This window comes from Crocodylus siamensis, chromosome 3 (assembly GCF_052110815.1).
Source record: "Crocodylus siamensis isolate JL-2025a chromosome 3, ASM5211081v1, whole genome shotgun sequence".
NCBI classification, from domain to species: domain Eukaryota; kingdom Metazoa; phylum Chordata; order Crocodylia; family Crocodylidae; genus Crocodylus; species Crocodylus siamensis.
Window position 1 is genome coordinate 38,237,047 of NC_143397.1, and position 13,774 is coordinate 38,250,820.

The 13,774-nt window shown below is 43.6% G+C and overlaps 1 protein-coding gene across 2 annotated transcripts in view; it reads right to left on the minus strand.

The window, feature by feature from the left end:
- Positions 1–13,774, minus strand: part of ACOT12 (acyl-CoA thioesterase 12) — a 47,620-nt gene continuing 33,846 nt past the window's right edge. For both annotated transcript variants that reach the window (XM_090038189.1, XM_090038188.1), the window contains 4 exons: positions 9,860–9,993; positions 6,921–7,049; positions 4,461–4,587; positions 1–3,879 (listed from right to left, as the gene is read on the minus strand). In XM_090038189.1, coding sequence (XP_089894315.1) covers positions 3,730–3,879; positions 4,461–4,587; positions 6,921–7,049; positions 9,860–9,993 — 540 coding nt within the window. In that variant the 3' untranslated portion in view covers positions 1–3,729. The remainder of the gene's footprint in view (positions 3,880–4,460; positions 4,588–6,920; positions 7,050–9,859; positions 9,994–13,774) is intronic.

Here is a 13,774-nt window from a genome sequence, read left to right on the forward strand (position 1 = left end):
CTTCAGTGATTTTATTCAGTAAATAATTTGTAAAGCATACATTTGTAAAAAACACAATTGTCCAAATGATTTCGTAGAGGTATATACAAATATGTGACAATGTGCCATGAAGATGGTTGAAAAGTCTGGCGTAGGATGTGCTGCATGTACTGTAGCTATTATACACAAAAGCAAATGCAAGATTGGAATAAGCAAACACTCTTACTGTTCAGGCAGGGCTTCAGTCAGCCAGAAGCTCCTCTGTGATTGTAAGGTTAGTGGGACGATTTCACCGTGCAGCCTTTACTCTACATAACATACCTGCCTAGGTAAAACCTTAGGTTTAGCTCAACAAAGAGCCTTTGATTTTTGCACTATTCAGTGTCACACCTTATTTTTAGATATTTGGCTCCCAGGGTGGAATCCTGTGTTAGACTTGCAGACTCCATACACAATGTTTGGGGAACGAGGCAATCTCACAGATGATGCCTGCAAGCCCACAGAGGCACCTAAACTTTGGCTGAGAATTCCCAAATGGAGAAGTGTTGTGTCTCTGGATAAGACTTCCCAGTGTTGTGCTCTGACCAGCAGGCACGAACATAGAGAGCACTGGTGCTGCCAAGTTTTAAAAGAAAAAAATGACTCCTACACAATTCTTTGACAGAATACACATCCTGGAATGGCTGAGGGCTCTGGCTCTTAAGTGGACGGAAATGGCTACTCGATGAGTGGGATTTAGTACTGTTTCCTTTCCTCAGCATTTCTTCATTGGCCACCTCTAACAGATACATACTGGGCGCATCTACACAGGAGGTTGACTGTGCAGTAGGATAATTAGCTGCATAGTAAACATCTCATCTACATGTCTCCCTAATTGGTTGAAGTAAATTAATTTACTCTGCAGCAGCATAGTACTTGTATTTACTACTTGTATATTTGTATATTACTATTCACAAGTACTATGCTGCTACAGAGTAAAAAACCTCTATAGCAGTGCATGTGCAGATGCTGTTCTGGTTGGGTAGGGCCTGAAGGTGCTTCACTGCACCAAGCTCGCTTTATTTTGTGTCCTAACTGTCCCCATGGGTTGCACACAGGGGAACTGAGCACCTGACATGGGTCTGGAGTCCATCCTGAGGTGTCAGCTGCGTAGGGTGGCCTTTCATGTCCCTTGTTTGGCTAAGTGGCAGTTTTTGAGTTGTGTGAGTGGTATTTTTAAAACTGCACAAGGTGATGACAACATCTATGTGTACCTGGAAACAAGGCCTGGAAACAAAATAGAGGAGAAGGAGGAAGATGCTTTTATATTTTACCCAAACAGCTAAGTGATTAGAGCATCTGTCCCAGAAGCCAGCAATGTGGACACAAGGTCCTTTTTTGCCCAGCAAGGGGCTGAACTTGAGTCTTTGTTTTTGCTTTTAATGGTCATTGGAAAAAGACCCATGACAGTTCAGTATGAAAGTTTCCACCTCACTAGGAACAAGCATCCATCTCATTAGACCCTAAGATCTTCCCTCCCCACTGGAAAAGCAGCCATCTTACTGAGCCATCTCACTAGTCTCTAATTTACTGTCTTCCTCCTCATCCTCAATATCTTCCACATCTCTCCCTCCAGAAGTGTAAGTATTTACAGGGGGACAGGGAGCTGCAAAAATGGCTCTTACTGCAGTGGTGGCTCATCATGCTGCCACAATGGGCTGGCAGGAACCAGTACTACCTCAGGTGCTCTGTGACTGCCCTGGTCATGCATTGCAATGCCTCTGCCTCCCCCTCCTGGCTGCCTGGGTGAAGCCAGTGACAAAATGAGTACCAGAGACGGGCCTAGCTAATGCCTATGCTGTGGTTCAATTCCTAAGAAGTCAGCGAGGTGCAGATCCAAACTCTGTCTGGATGGGGGCTGGGGGGAGGGAAGGGGTCTAGAATGCAGGTCTTCAGCTTCCTGACTACGTCCCCTGGACAAAAACATGAGAGAGGCTTCCTCCTCCTCCTCAGTGCAACACCTGTTAGTTGTGGCTCTCAGGATGCTGCTTTTTTTGGGCCATGGATATCAGTACATGTCCACAAGGGGTGTGTGCAAATAGCCATGTACAGACCAAGCAGCACCTTCAAGTATAGTGTCAGCCTTTAAAGACCACAGAGGCATAGGGAAGAAGTGGGGTGGAATCTAGGTGGATTGTGGGAAAGCAGAGAGATGCTTCTGACAACATATTCTCCAAACTGAATGCTTTTCCCACACTATACTAATGGCATTTAAAGCCTGAGTTCCACTTGGCTGATAACTTCTACCTTACTTTGAGAAGACTGTCTGGACGGACAGCAAATACCTGCTGCTAGCATCACTCTTCAAAAGGGTGAAGTCTCTGCCAGGAGTGCAAAGGCTGATGGAAGTAAAACAGCTACAGTAAGAATGAGGAGGCTGGAGACAAAAAGCCATGGTACTGTAGGGGCTGTCCCTGTGAAACCTAAGTCTAGGACCTCATACATGCAGGAGGCATTCCCCAAGACCACATAAAATGAGGCACAGGGTATCCTATTACTTTGTAACCATGTCCTTGATCCAGTTGCAACTGAAATCAGTAAGACTATTGCCATTGACTTCAAAGGGAGCTGGACCAAGAATGAACCAATCCATCATGCCAGGAGTATCAGTCCTTAGGTGGCACTGACATGAGACCTAGTTTTTTACCATCTAAATTCATTAAAAGACTTTATTCACCATATGACTTGATTACCTGCACTTATAATAATTTTTTTAACAAAATAGATCAGTGCAAAAAAAAAAAAGAGGCCTTTAAAACCAGCATTCTTTTTGAGCTATAATTTAACTTGGCTTGAATTCTTGGTGTACTATTTTTCCACACTTCTTCAATGCTGTAACAATAATAATAGCACCAAGCTCTAACACTTCGTACCATTAGCCTTCAAAGTGCATTAGAAAGGAGGCCAGCATCTTACCATTACTTTGGTCCAGAACACATTTTTGGAACTGAGTTTGAAACCCTTCCAAAAAAGATATTTGTAGCAGAAATCATGACAGCCCTCTCTCTGACTGGAGCTGCACAGTAATTTATGAAACTCTATTAAGAACAACAGGTATAGTAAATACCCACTATTAATGAGCAAGGGAGTAAAGTGCAATTATAATTCTTAGTGGAGAAGACAAGCTAATACAGTCTTCTTTGCCTGTGCAGTATCATATTTTTTTACTTCTGGGACCAGATTCTCCACTCCCCTGCATCTTGTGCAAGTAGTTATATGTGTGCAAAGTGGCTATGTAGTCAAAAAAGCAGCAGATTATACTCACTTTTTCACACATGTCAATACCAAACCAATATGTAAGGTAGTGGACAACCAGCCCAGAGAGTATGATGCTTCCTGTTACATGAAAAATGTATGCATTTACTGTCATAAGAACTGATTCAGTTCCATTAGGTCTAATATGAATTGCTCTCCTATTTTATAACATCCTATGCAGTTGAGTCCTGCCCTTCTCTACACCTGCGGAAGGCATCCCCAGAGCCAAAATTTACCCCCTTTAAATGTATAAAGCTGAATTTACAGTTTAATCAGACCAATCCAATGGGAGTTACAAGAACTCAGTTACCCTCAGCATCAGGCCCTCAATTAGCTGTGTAGCTCAAAGTAAATATTTCATTCTGACAGAGATGCAGATATAGATACTGATTGTGCATGCATGCAGGATTGTAGAAACGTCTGCTGATATTATTTAGAGCTCTCATGTGATTTTACTTAAAACAAAGTACTGTTAATCTTACTCCTTTCCGACTCCAAGAACCTGATGCACTCAGAAGCAGTGTCCTCAATGGATTTTGATGAGCCAGTGAGATTTGCAGCAAAGTAAGGCAGAACACCAGATGTCACTTGGTTAAAGTAAGACACCTGTTTAAACAAATACACATGAAAAACTAAAAACTTGCAGGATGTGACAGTCATCTTCCCAAAGCCCCTCATCAACATCAGTGCCCCTCCCCTCCCCCTCCAGATATTTCAAGGATGAAAATAAATGCACTCTGAAGCTGAAGGTAATATTAACTGGAAAAACATCCTCCTTAAAAAAACACGCAAGTTATCTTAATGTCCTCACTTCAGTCAGTGCCTCAATAATACAGCTTTACAGCACGGTACAGAATTTGAGTCATCATCTCTAAATAATTAAATACATTTTTTTTTAGCAACACAAATGTTCTCTGAAGAAGAATCCATGGTCCAGAAAAGGTACCTGAACATTTTTGTGTTTGTTCCTATGCTGTAACCTTTTCTCTGAAGAGAACACAAATGTATGAAACTGATTTGGAGAATAAAACATATCTCACTATCCACAGTAAGTCAGACCTTTAAAGCATTTGGACATCAAACCAGCCCTTTTGTTGTGTTACTGGCCTGTTTCAGACTGTTAATTTGAATGTGATAATGCATGTTGAGAGAAAATACTGCCGTGGTTTGTAAAGCTACTCACGTACCATACAGGAGTTGTCACCAGCACTATAGATCTGGAATCCTGCACATCGGATTTCACTTCTGCAGTGGCTGGGAGAAGGTGGCATCGTTTTTAAGGTCACTGACCTCACAGCTATTACGTAAGGGTCACTGGAAGGGAAAAGAAGCATCTCTTCAGCAGGGAGTGCATGTGTGTATGTGCATGTGTGAGACTAGAACTGGAAAACTCAAAGTGCTTTTTTTAAGGCATATGAATAACCATAACAAGCATACCATTTTATGTAAAAGATACATTAAATAAGTTAAAATTTCAGCTCTCAAATCAGCTCATATAAGATATCTGCTGGAAGTGCCTGATAAAGTTGACATCAACTGATTTTGAATCAGATCTGAAAGGACGCAAATGTTTTTCTATGTTCTTGTGAGAAACACCATAACATCAACACTTCTTCTTGACATAATAGCCACTCTAGAAGAGCAGTGATGGCTGCAATTGCTCAGATGAGGTTCTTCATTTCTACTTAATACAGTTCAGTCTTCATGCCTTTCAATGTGAATGAAACACCACAAAAGAATGAGTTGTGCTGATTCAGCCATTCCCCCAAGGCCATTTCTGAATGCCGTGCCAGCATGTTTTCCAGCAGGTCGGTGTCCTAGCCTAGGAGCCTCAGCTTTACTAGGAAGTCCCTGAAGGGCTCAAAACCTGGAAAAAGCTCCTGCATGGCACAAAGCATCCAGTTCTAACATCAAAAAACCCTTCTGCTATCTATGCACATCTTGAACGTAAAATAGCTGAATCTGTGTATTCCTTCAGTTGAGCTGTAAGGTAGCCTATGTAAGAGATGTGAGCCTACATGGCATTTGGATGGGCAGTCTTATAAGAAGTGGAGCTTACTTCTATTTTCTATAACCAGAAAGCATACTCAAAGGTATTGCAGTGGGTCACTATACTGTTCATTAGACGCTATGGCAAACAACACTGCAAGAAGCTCAAAAGACTGCAAGCCCAGTACAAAAGACTCCAGGGCCCAGTATAAGCCAAGTGCCACCCTCTGTGGTAAAGATAGGGCCTGGATTCTGAGATACAGCTGTTCAGTGATCCACCCGGGTTATCCTCACTTTATAAACATTACTGGGGATAACAAGAGCCAGGGGAAGGTGGTAATGAAGACAGTGGGTGCATCTACATGTGTGATTACTGGAGAATACACTAATTACCGCTGCAATAAAGCATCACAGTCTACATGTGAGCTGATATTAGAGTGCAGTAAACTAATTAGCTCCACCATAAAATAGTACTCTCTCTGACAGGATTCTTATCCTATGGCAGGATACTTTACTATGCTGAAACGCATGTGTAGATGCTGACAAGGGATGTACATTGTGACTGGTCAGCTCAGTCAACTGGGGGCCTGCTCTGCCCTGGCTCGAATTGCTGCTGTCCTGGGTGCATATGTAGACACTGCACCTGGGAGTAGTTAACTTTGGTGTAAACTACTCCAGAGTTTATTGTGTCACATTAATTCCATGCACCCAGTGAGACTGAACCGTGAGGAGAGCAGTCACTTACATTTTATTGAAATATTTCTTTTCCTTTCTGTTTCGTCTTTGGCTACAGGGTGGATATACTCAGGGCCTGGGAACAGACTTTATCAGGGTCTCTCTCCACTGTGAGGATAGAGATGACCTTCAGCCCAAATGGAAGTACCTCAAAATGAGGAATGGTAGTGAATAAAGCAGACTAGAACTTCTCCTGTGACCTAAAAAGCATAACCACATGAGTGGTCTCCATTGTGCAAATGCTAGCAGTTACTGATCAGTAATAGAGGGAAATAAGAGATGTCTATAAAAAAGTGGTGACCAGAAGGTAAATTAAAGGTAAACACATCACACCAAAATAGCCAATGAAATTAAAACAGTAAATATAAAACATGCCACAGGGTTTTTTGACACAAGTTGTGGTAAAACTTACTGCTAACACACATTACTGAATCCAAGAAAATAACAGGTTTCAAGAAAGGAACAGATATTTATACTTGAAAGGGAACATCCAGAGTTAAGTGAAATGTAAGATGTGACCCCTCATGCTCAGGAGCACAAGCTTATCTCTCCCTTCCTGGTGTTAGAAAGAAACTTCTTCAACAAGCACTTTCTTTCACATTATGCACCTTCTTTTGGCCCAGTGCTAGCAGCCACTGTCAAAGACAGAATACCAAACTATGATATATAGTCGCCCGGCTTTATCTCGCATGGCAGTTTTTAAGTAATTAACCTGTTCCTATATTATGATGCAGAGGAACTCTGGAACCTACATTCAGCCTAAAGTCATTAAAGAAACCAGTAGCCCATCCAGATTCTCAGAGGATACAATAACATGTTTATTACTATCATTTATCTTGGACCTGTCTTCTCGATACACATGATAATCAAAACTGATAGCTCTGAAGCATTAGCAGCAGTTAAGCTTCAAATCGTGTACTCACCCAGGCTTACAGGGCTGTCTTCGTGACACAAGGACTAGAAAATCTTTGGGTTTATTGCCATTCACTGATGGAGATGTTATGTAATATATTTTTTCATCTTCATTCACAACTTCTATGACCTCACAAGTTCTGCAAGTATATTTGACATGGGGTAGTTAGGACAGTTCAGTGCCTGAAGGATGCACTAGGTTGTGTTATAAAACACTGCCTCAAAAGGCACATTACCATTGTAAAGCTGAGTGTACAGCTTTTGTTCAGATTACTAGAACAGTGTTAAAACAAGACTGGAAACATGTTCGTAGTTCTTTCAGGTTGGGTTTGAATTATGAAGTGCAAGAGCTCAGAGAAGAGGTCAAGTGGAACAGAGAGTGGAAGAGCCTGCTTCTCTGTAATTCCTCATCTGAAACGACCTCTGTCCCCTGTCCCCTTCCTTCCCCCTCAATCTGCCTAAAATTTGGTGAAGCTCCAAGGCAGGATGCTGTGTGGGAAATTACTAAAAACAGCTCCCTTCCATATTGCTAGCTCCTCTTTGGAACAGCATCAAACTGCATTTCACTGATACTACCTGGGTGTTTCCATGTTGTCCTAGTACATGGCATACACGGAAAAAGCAAAGCCCCAGGGGAGTGTTCCCCTCAGATATCTGTTTTCCTGATTAATGGAGATCTTAAAACAGTAGCTGAAAAGCTGCTCTTGTGACTAGAAATTTTTTTCCTGAAACTTATAGGCCAGGATCAAACTGGATTTCTAAAGAACAGCTCCTCAGCATGTAATAAGCAGAAGAGCCCCTAAGGTCTTAGGGGCCTCTAGACACCCAGAACTTGAATCTATTTTGGTCTTTTTCAATGCAGAAAGAGCATGTGACAGAGTGTCTTGGAACATTCTCTTTGATGTTTTGCATAAATTTGGATTAGATGATCTCCTTCAATGCAATCAAAATGTTATATTCTGATTCAAAAGGAGCCGTGCTAGTTTTAGCTTGGTTTTAATCAAAGTTGCCTAATACTTGTCTCAGAAGAGCCACCTGGTAAGAGATACTTTTTTTTGCTCTTTTTTCTTAGATCTTCTAGCCAGTTACCTTTGAATTTTGTCTTCAAGCATTCATTATAAAACAAAACTATCAAACCTGCTTTTACACAGACAATAGTTTTTTTCATCCCAACTCCTAATGCTTGAGCACTAAGGATTATAGAATCAATAAACTATTATTGCCAATAAACAAGGCTACATACTAGTTATAAGAAACCTGAAACTTCGGGTATGATGCTGCATTTCTTCAGATACTTCTTTTTCTTGGGAGAAAAACTGAGCCAAGTATTTAGGCATGCAAGTCTTCAACAGTTCTGTTCATTGTATAATCAGAATATTTATTTTCTGAAAACTACCTTTCCAGCCACAATGAATCACTGGAAAACACTCTCCTTTTGCTAAGGTGTAGTCGCCTATTGAAAATGATACTGCATCAACCTATTTTATATCATCTCCCACTACTTCCTATACTACATTATGGAAGGGACCTTTAAGAAAATAACCAGTGTGCAGTGCTCATTTGAGAGGTGACTCAAAGATTGCTCTTAAACACATAAAACTTCTTTCATATTTAGGAAGATATGAGTTCCCTGAGCTCCAACTTGGCAGTGGGTGTATCTATACAAGATGCTTCACTACACAGTAGGGCAAATTACTGCATAGTAAGCATCTGCATCTACATGTGCAGACCCTTACTGTGCAATAATTTGCTCTACTCAGCAGTCAATTGTGCTCCATGCAAATGCAAGTTGCAAATTAACTGCAGAGTAATTAGTGCACAGTATGGCATGTGTAGACAGTTGATCAGGAGCAAGTTTGCAACAGGGGGGGTGGGAGATTGCTTTCTGCCCCTGGGAGCTGCTTGCTGCTGGGGTGGGCTTTGCCACTTGAGCCCAGGTGGGGACAACATCCCCCTGCCTCAGCAGCAGGGAGCTCCCAGCCCTCGCACTGTGATCACAGAGCTGGGGCAGGGAACTCTCTGCATGGGGAGAGTTCCCCACCACAGCCCTGGCCTGTGCAGGGAGGCCTGCATGTGCAGCCTAGAGGTGGCTGGGGACTGTCCTGTTTTGGGATTCCTCAATGGCAGATCGGGGCAGGGGGCTGGGACCTGCCCCTCCCTTTCAGCTCTTTCCAAGCCCCTTGCCCCTATCAGGGAGGCAAGGCTGGGAGCTCCCTGCTGCCAGGGCAGAGGGACATTGTCCCTGAGCTCACCCAGGCAGCAGGCAGTTCCCGGGGGCAGGAAGCAATCTTCCAGCCCCCTCTCCTGGCCCCATGATCTCTGCCAGCCCCTGGGCTAGGACCTGGGTGGAGCTTAAAGCTCCCCCTGGCTGCTGCAGACAGCTAGTGCAGAGCCAGAGGGGGTGGGAACAGACTGTTGCCAGAAGCAGCAAATCTGCTCCCACATGGACGCACATGTAGATGCTAGCCCAAGGTAAACCCATCCAGTAGCATTTGCACATGTAGATGCACCCAATGTTGACATTCACCTGTGTCACACTGTGAATTGGCAAGATGACACAAACATGCTTAGAGCAGACTATGAGGGAGCAAACGGTTCTACCTCATTTCTTACATGGCAAATGTACAATATTACCTATCCAACACCCTTTGATATTCTCCAGGTTTAGCATATAGAGTCTTCCTTGCATTGTTACAGAACAGCCTGTGGTTCAGGTCACTTTATTATCAATGCCAATTATAAACCAGGGTTAGAAGAAATTAATTTTACTATGGGTGGGGGGGAAACACTCAGGCTCTGATTAATGGATCTTCAAAGTCATATTATTGCAGCTACTTCTCTTTAAGTAGCTATCTGTAAACTTAGGTCTCTGCATCACAAATGATGGCATCAGAAAAGGTCAATAATGATCAGAGTCAAATAATGCTAGAAAAAATGTAATTGCTCTTACAAGTAATGTTTGTCCCACTGCGGGCGGAGTCTGAAGTCAGACAGAAGGAAGAATGCTAGATCTGATGGTATCTCCACTTGCATTTCTATTTTGATTGACAAGATGTCACTCTCCTCATGAGTGAATATTTTTATCTGAAACAAATGAACAACATATTAAAAATACAGAATGGTGAATATGAATGGGCAAATTCAGCAGCTTTCACTTGTCAAGAGAACATGCAAGGCTGTATGTCTGATGGGTAGAAAGCTGAAGATAGGTTTTAGTTTATAAATCAATTTTATATTAAAAATACTGTATATTCATAAGAAAAAGAAAGAGAGATTACCTGGTAGTCTAACATGGTAATAAGGTTTTAATTGCAGGATTAGGAACAGTTGTGACAACCTGAATCATAACTGCCAATAAAACCTCTCTCCTACACCATACTATCCTGTATACTATTACTGCTGGATATAGTACAGAAAAGCTGTTTCACAAAAGTTTTACATTTTTAAAATTGGTTTGCATTCTTCCAAACCATGATGCCAGGTCACCTGTACAGGGCCCAGAGCATATATAAGAGAGGGCCCAGTTCCAGTGTCACTCCCAGACAACAGTAGACCTTTTATGGCACAGAAGAAAAGTATTTTTGAAAAGCATTGTCATCCTGCATAGCAAGGGATTCACAATACACATCTGTATATTTACACACACACACACACACACACACACACACCCTACATACAGGACTGGTGGCAGAGCTGATCTACTACTCAGTAGGCATGTCTACACATGCATTTATGCTGGCTTAAATTTACTGCACAGCACGTGGGAATAGGCTGACGTCTACATGTGCAGGGGTTAAAGCGCATTAATGCTGTGTGTGCACTGACTTGGGACTAAAGTTAATCCCAAATCAGTCCACACACACAGTGTTACCATGCAGTAAGACATCTACATGTGTGTTACTGCACAGTAACTAATTGGGTGTAAATCTGATACCTGTACAATGCAGGTATCAAACTTACACTCAAGTCGGCATAAGGCACCATATTTACTGCGCAGTATGGGAGTGCACATGTAGATGCATGCACATACTGTGCAGTAATTTTAGGTACTGCGCAGTAAATACACGTGCAGACATGTCCAGTATATGCACAGGTGGTGGTTAGCGGAATGACCTTCAGAGAAGGTCAGCTATGAAATAAGCAGGGCTAACTCTGACGAAAAAGCAGTTATGGACCAACAAGCAGCAGCACCACCAGGATGTGATGAGGACAGCAGGTGGCAGCACTTTTCCTCTTGCAAAGCCACATATATCCTTTGACAGTGCTGAGACATGGTGAGTACAGGTTGCCATTAGAATAAGCCTGCCCATGCCCAGTCATGGGTTTACAGGTCCTTAGTGGTGGAATAAACAGAAGATGCTAGAATCTCAACAGCTGTGAAAGCTACAGTGGAATGAGATCTCCAATCATGAAAGCTGTGTGCCCCCGCAGGCTGGGGGGGCATGGCGAGCTCCCACAGGTGGTGGTGGCGCTGTCAGTGGTGGGAATGTAGCGGCAGTGAGCGGTGAGCTCCCGCAGGTGGCCATAGCACTGTCGGCAACAGTGGGGGGCAAGCGCTGACCAGCGGTTGGCGACCACTCACAGATACCACCGGAAATTGGGGACCACCCGCAGATGCTGGCGGAGGTGTCAGTGACGAGGGGAGGAAGGGTGGCGAGCAGTGACTGCCCACAGGTGCCACTGGCAGTATTGGCAGTGCTTTTTGCAGGGGGTGCACCCACATGCACCCCCTATGTGTCGCCAATGTCTTCAATTGTCCTGGCCTCCTTGCCATTAGATCAAAATCCCATTTTGTCAAGAACCTTGTGGAAGCTGATGTGCAGCAGCTTCTCCGTGATAAAAGAAATTATGTGCAGGCGTCTTCCATGGAAACACCTTTGCCAGCACACCTTCAAGTTCTTTGGTGACCAGATAGAGATGACTGGGAACAAGACTGTGAGGTATGGAACCTCCTAATCATGAACTGGCATAAACACAGGAGTGACAAGAAGGTCATCTCACACTTGAATAAGGTAATCAGGCGTGAGATTTGGCAACTGTAACTGCAACTGCAACTGAGCAGCCCTCTTCAGGATCTGCTCTGCTCATGCCACATGGGAAGGAGGCTAGAAAAGGTGCCCTAAACATAGTCTGACTACCTTTTTCTTGACTGGATAACTGCATCCAGTGGGACCACCTTTATTGTGATCAAAATCATTCACTTTTGGTTTCTGGAACATTAGGACCCTCTTGGACAATCCTAACAGTGAATGCCCATAGCACTGCACCACAGTTGTGGCTTAAGAACTCAGGTGACACAACACTGATTTCACTGCACTGAGCAGGAGATGGGCAGCTCAAAGAACAAGGAGGCAGCTATACTCTTTTCTGGAAGGGTAAGCAGGGAAGAGAATGCCAGCTTTACAAAGTTGCTTTTTGCCATCAAAAATGAATTTATAAACCAATTCAATTAGTTCCTTATTAGAATTAATGACTGCCTCATGACTCTCTGTCTTAAATTGTCAGGGATCCAATATGCCACTGTCATCAGCGGATATGCTCTGACTCTTGATGCTGCTGATGAAACCAAGGAGGAATTCCATGCCAACCTTGACCAAGTCCTTTCTGGCATTCCCGAAGGAGACAGACTAATTCTTCTCAATGATTTCAACACCAGAGTCAGAAGGGACTTGGGCCTCTGGAATGGAACCAGTCACAAGGAAGGAGTGGGAAAGGTCCGCTCCAAAGGTATTCTCCTCTTGACCAAATGCACAGAACATGGACTCACCAACACCCTGTTCCCCAGAAAACAGGCACAAGACATCATGGCAACACCCATGGTCCAAGCATTCTTACTTGATGGACTACATCATTGATCATGCCTGAGATTAAAATATGTCTGCATCCCCTAAGCTATACTAGGAGCTGACAACTGCCGGACCAATCATTGACTCACCCACTTGATTATGTCATTCAAACTGGCTCCTAAATGATGGCTACAGTAGAAGCAATGCTGACAGAAAATCAGCGTTGAAGAACTCAAGGACCCAATCAAGCAAGACCTCTTCCACCAGTTCCTCAACGGAAAACTGGCAAATTCAAATCTACAACAGTGGGGGAATGTCGGTAGCACTTTGGGTGCCTTTAAGTCCACTGTCATCAACACCTGCAAAGAGACACTTGGATTCTCTACTAGGAAACATCAAGACTGGTTTGATGAGAATGACTAAGAGATCCAAGTGTTGATCGACTGCAAGGCTTTTGTGCTTGGAAGAATCTCAGTGTGGGTTTAGGGCATCAAGAGGTACAACTACCATGATCTTTATTGCTTGCTAGCTGCAGGAAAAATGTCAGGAATCTCTCTATATGGCCTTCTTTGAGTCTGTCAAATGAGAAGCGCTGTAGAGCAGGGATGTAAAGCAGGTTGTAGAGCATACTTCTGGGGGTACTTGGGAAGGCCTTGGGGGTACTCGGCAGTGGGCACTGCTGCCATTTCTGCCATTGGCACTTCTGCTGCTGAGACTTCTGCCGGTGGTGTGTTGCTGGCACACTCGCTGATCACCCCCCAGCTTGTCAGCCAGCTGCTGGGGACTCCCCCCCACTCGCTGATCAGTCACTGGGGGACCTCCTCCTCTCCCCGCTTGTTGACTGGTCACCAGGGGACTCCTTCCTTCTCAACTGGCTGCCAGGGGTACACTGACTGAAAAAGGTTGAACCCTGCCGTGGAGGATCTTTTTGAAGTATGCATGCTCACTGAAATTTGTCACCATTCTTTGCCTGCTCCATAATAGTATGCAAGTGGTGTTTCTAACTAATGGATCTATCATAGATCCCTTTGAAATTCAGACAGGAGTTAAGCAGGGCTGCATCATTGCTCCATCACTCT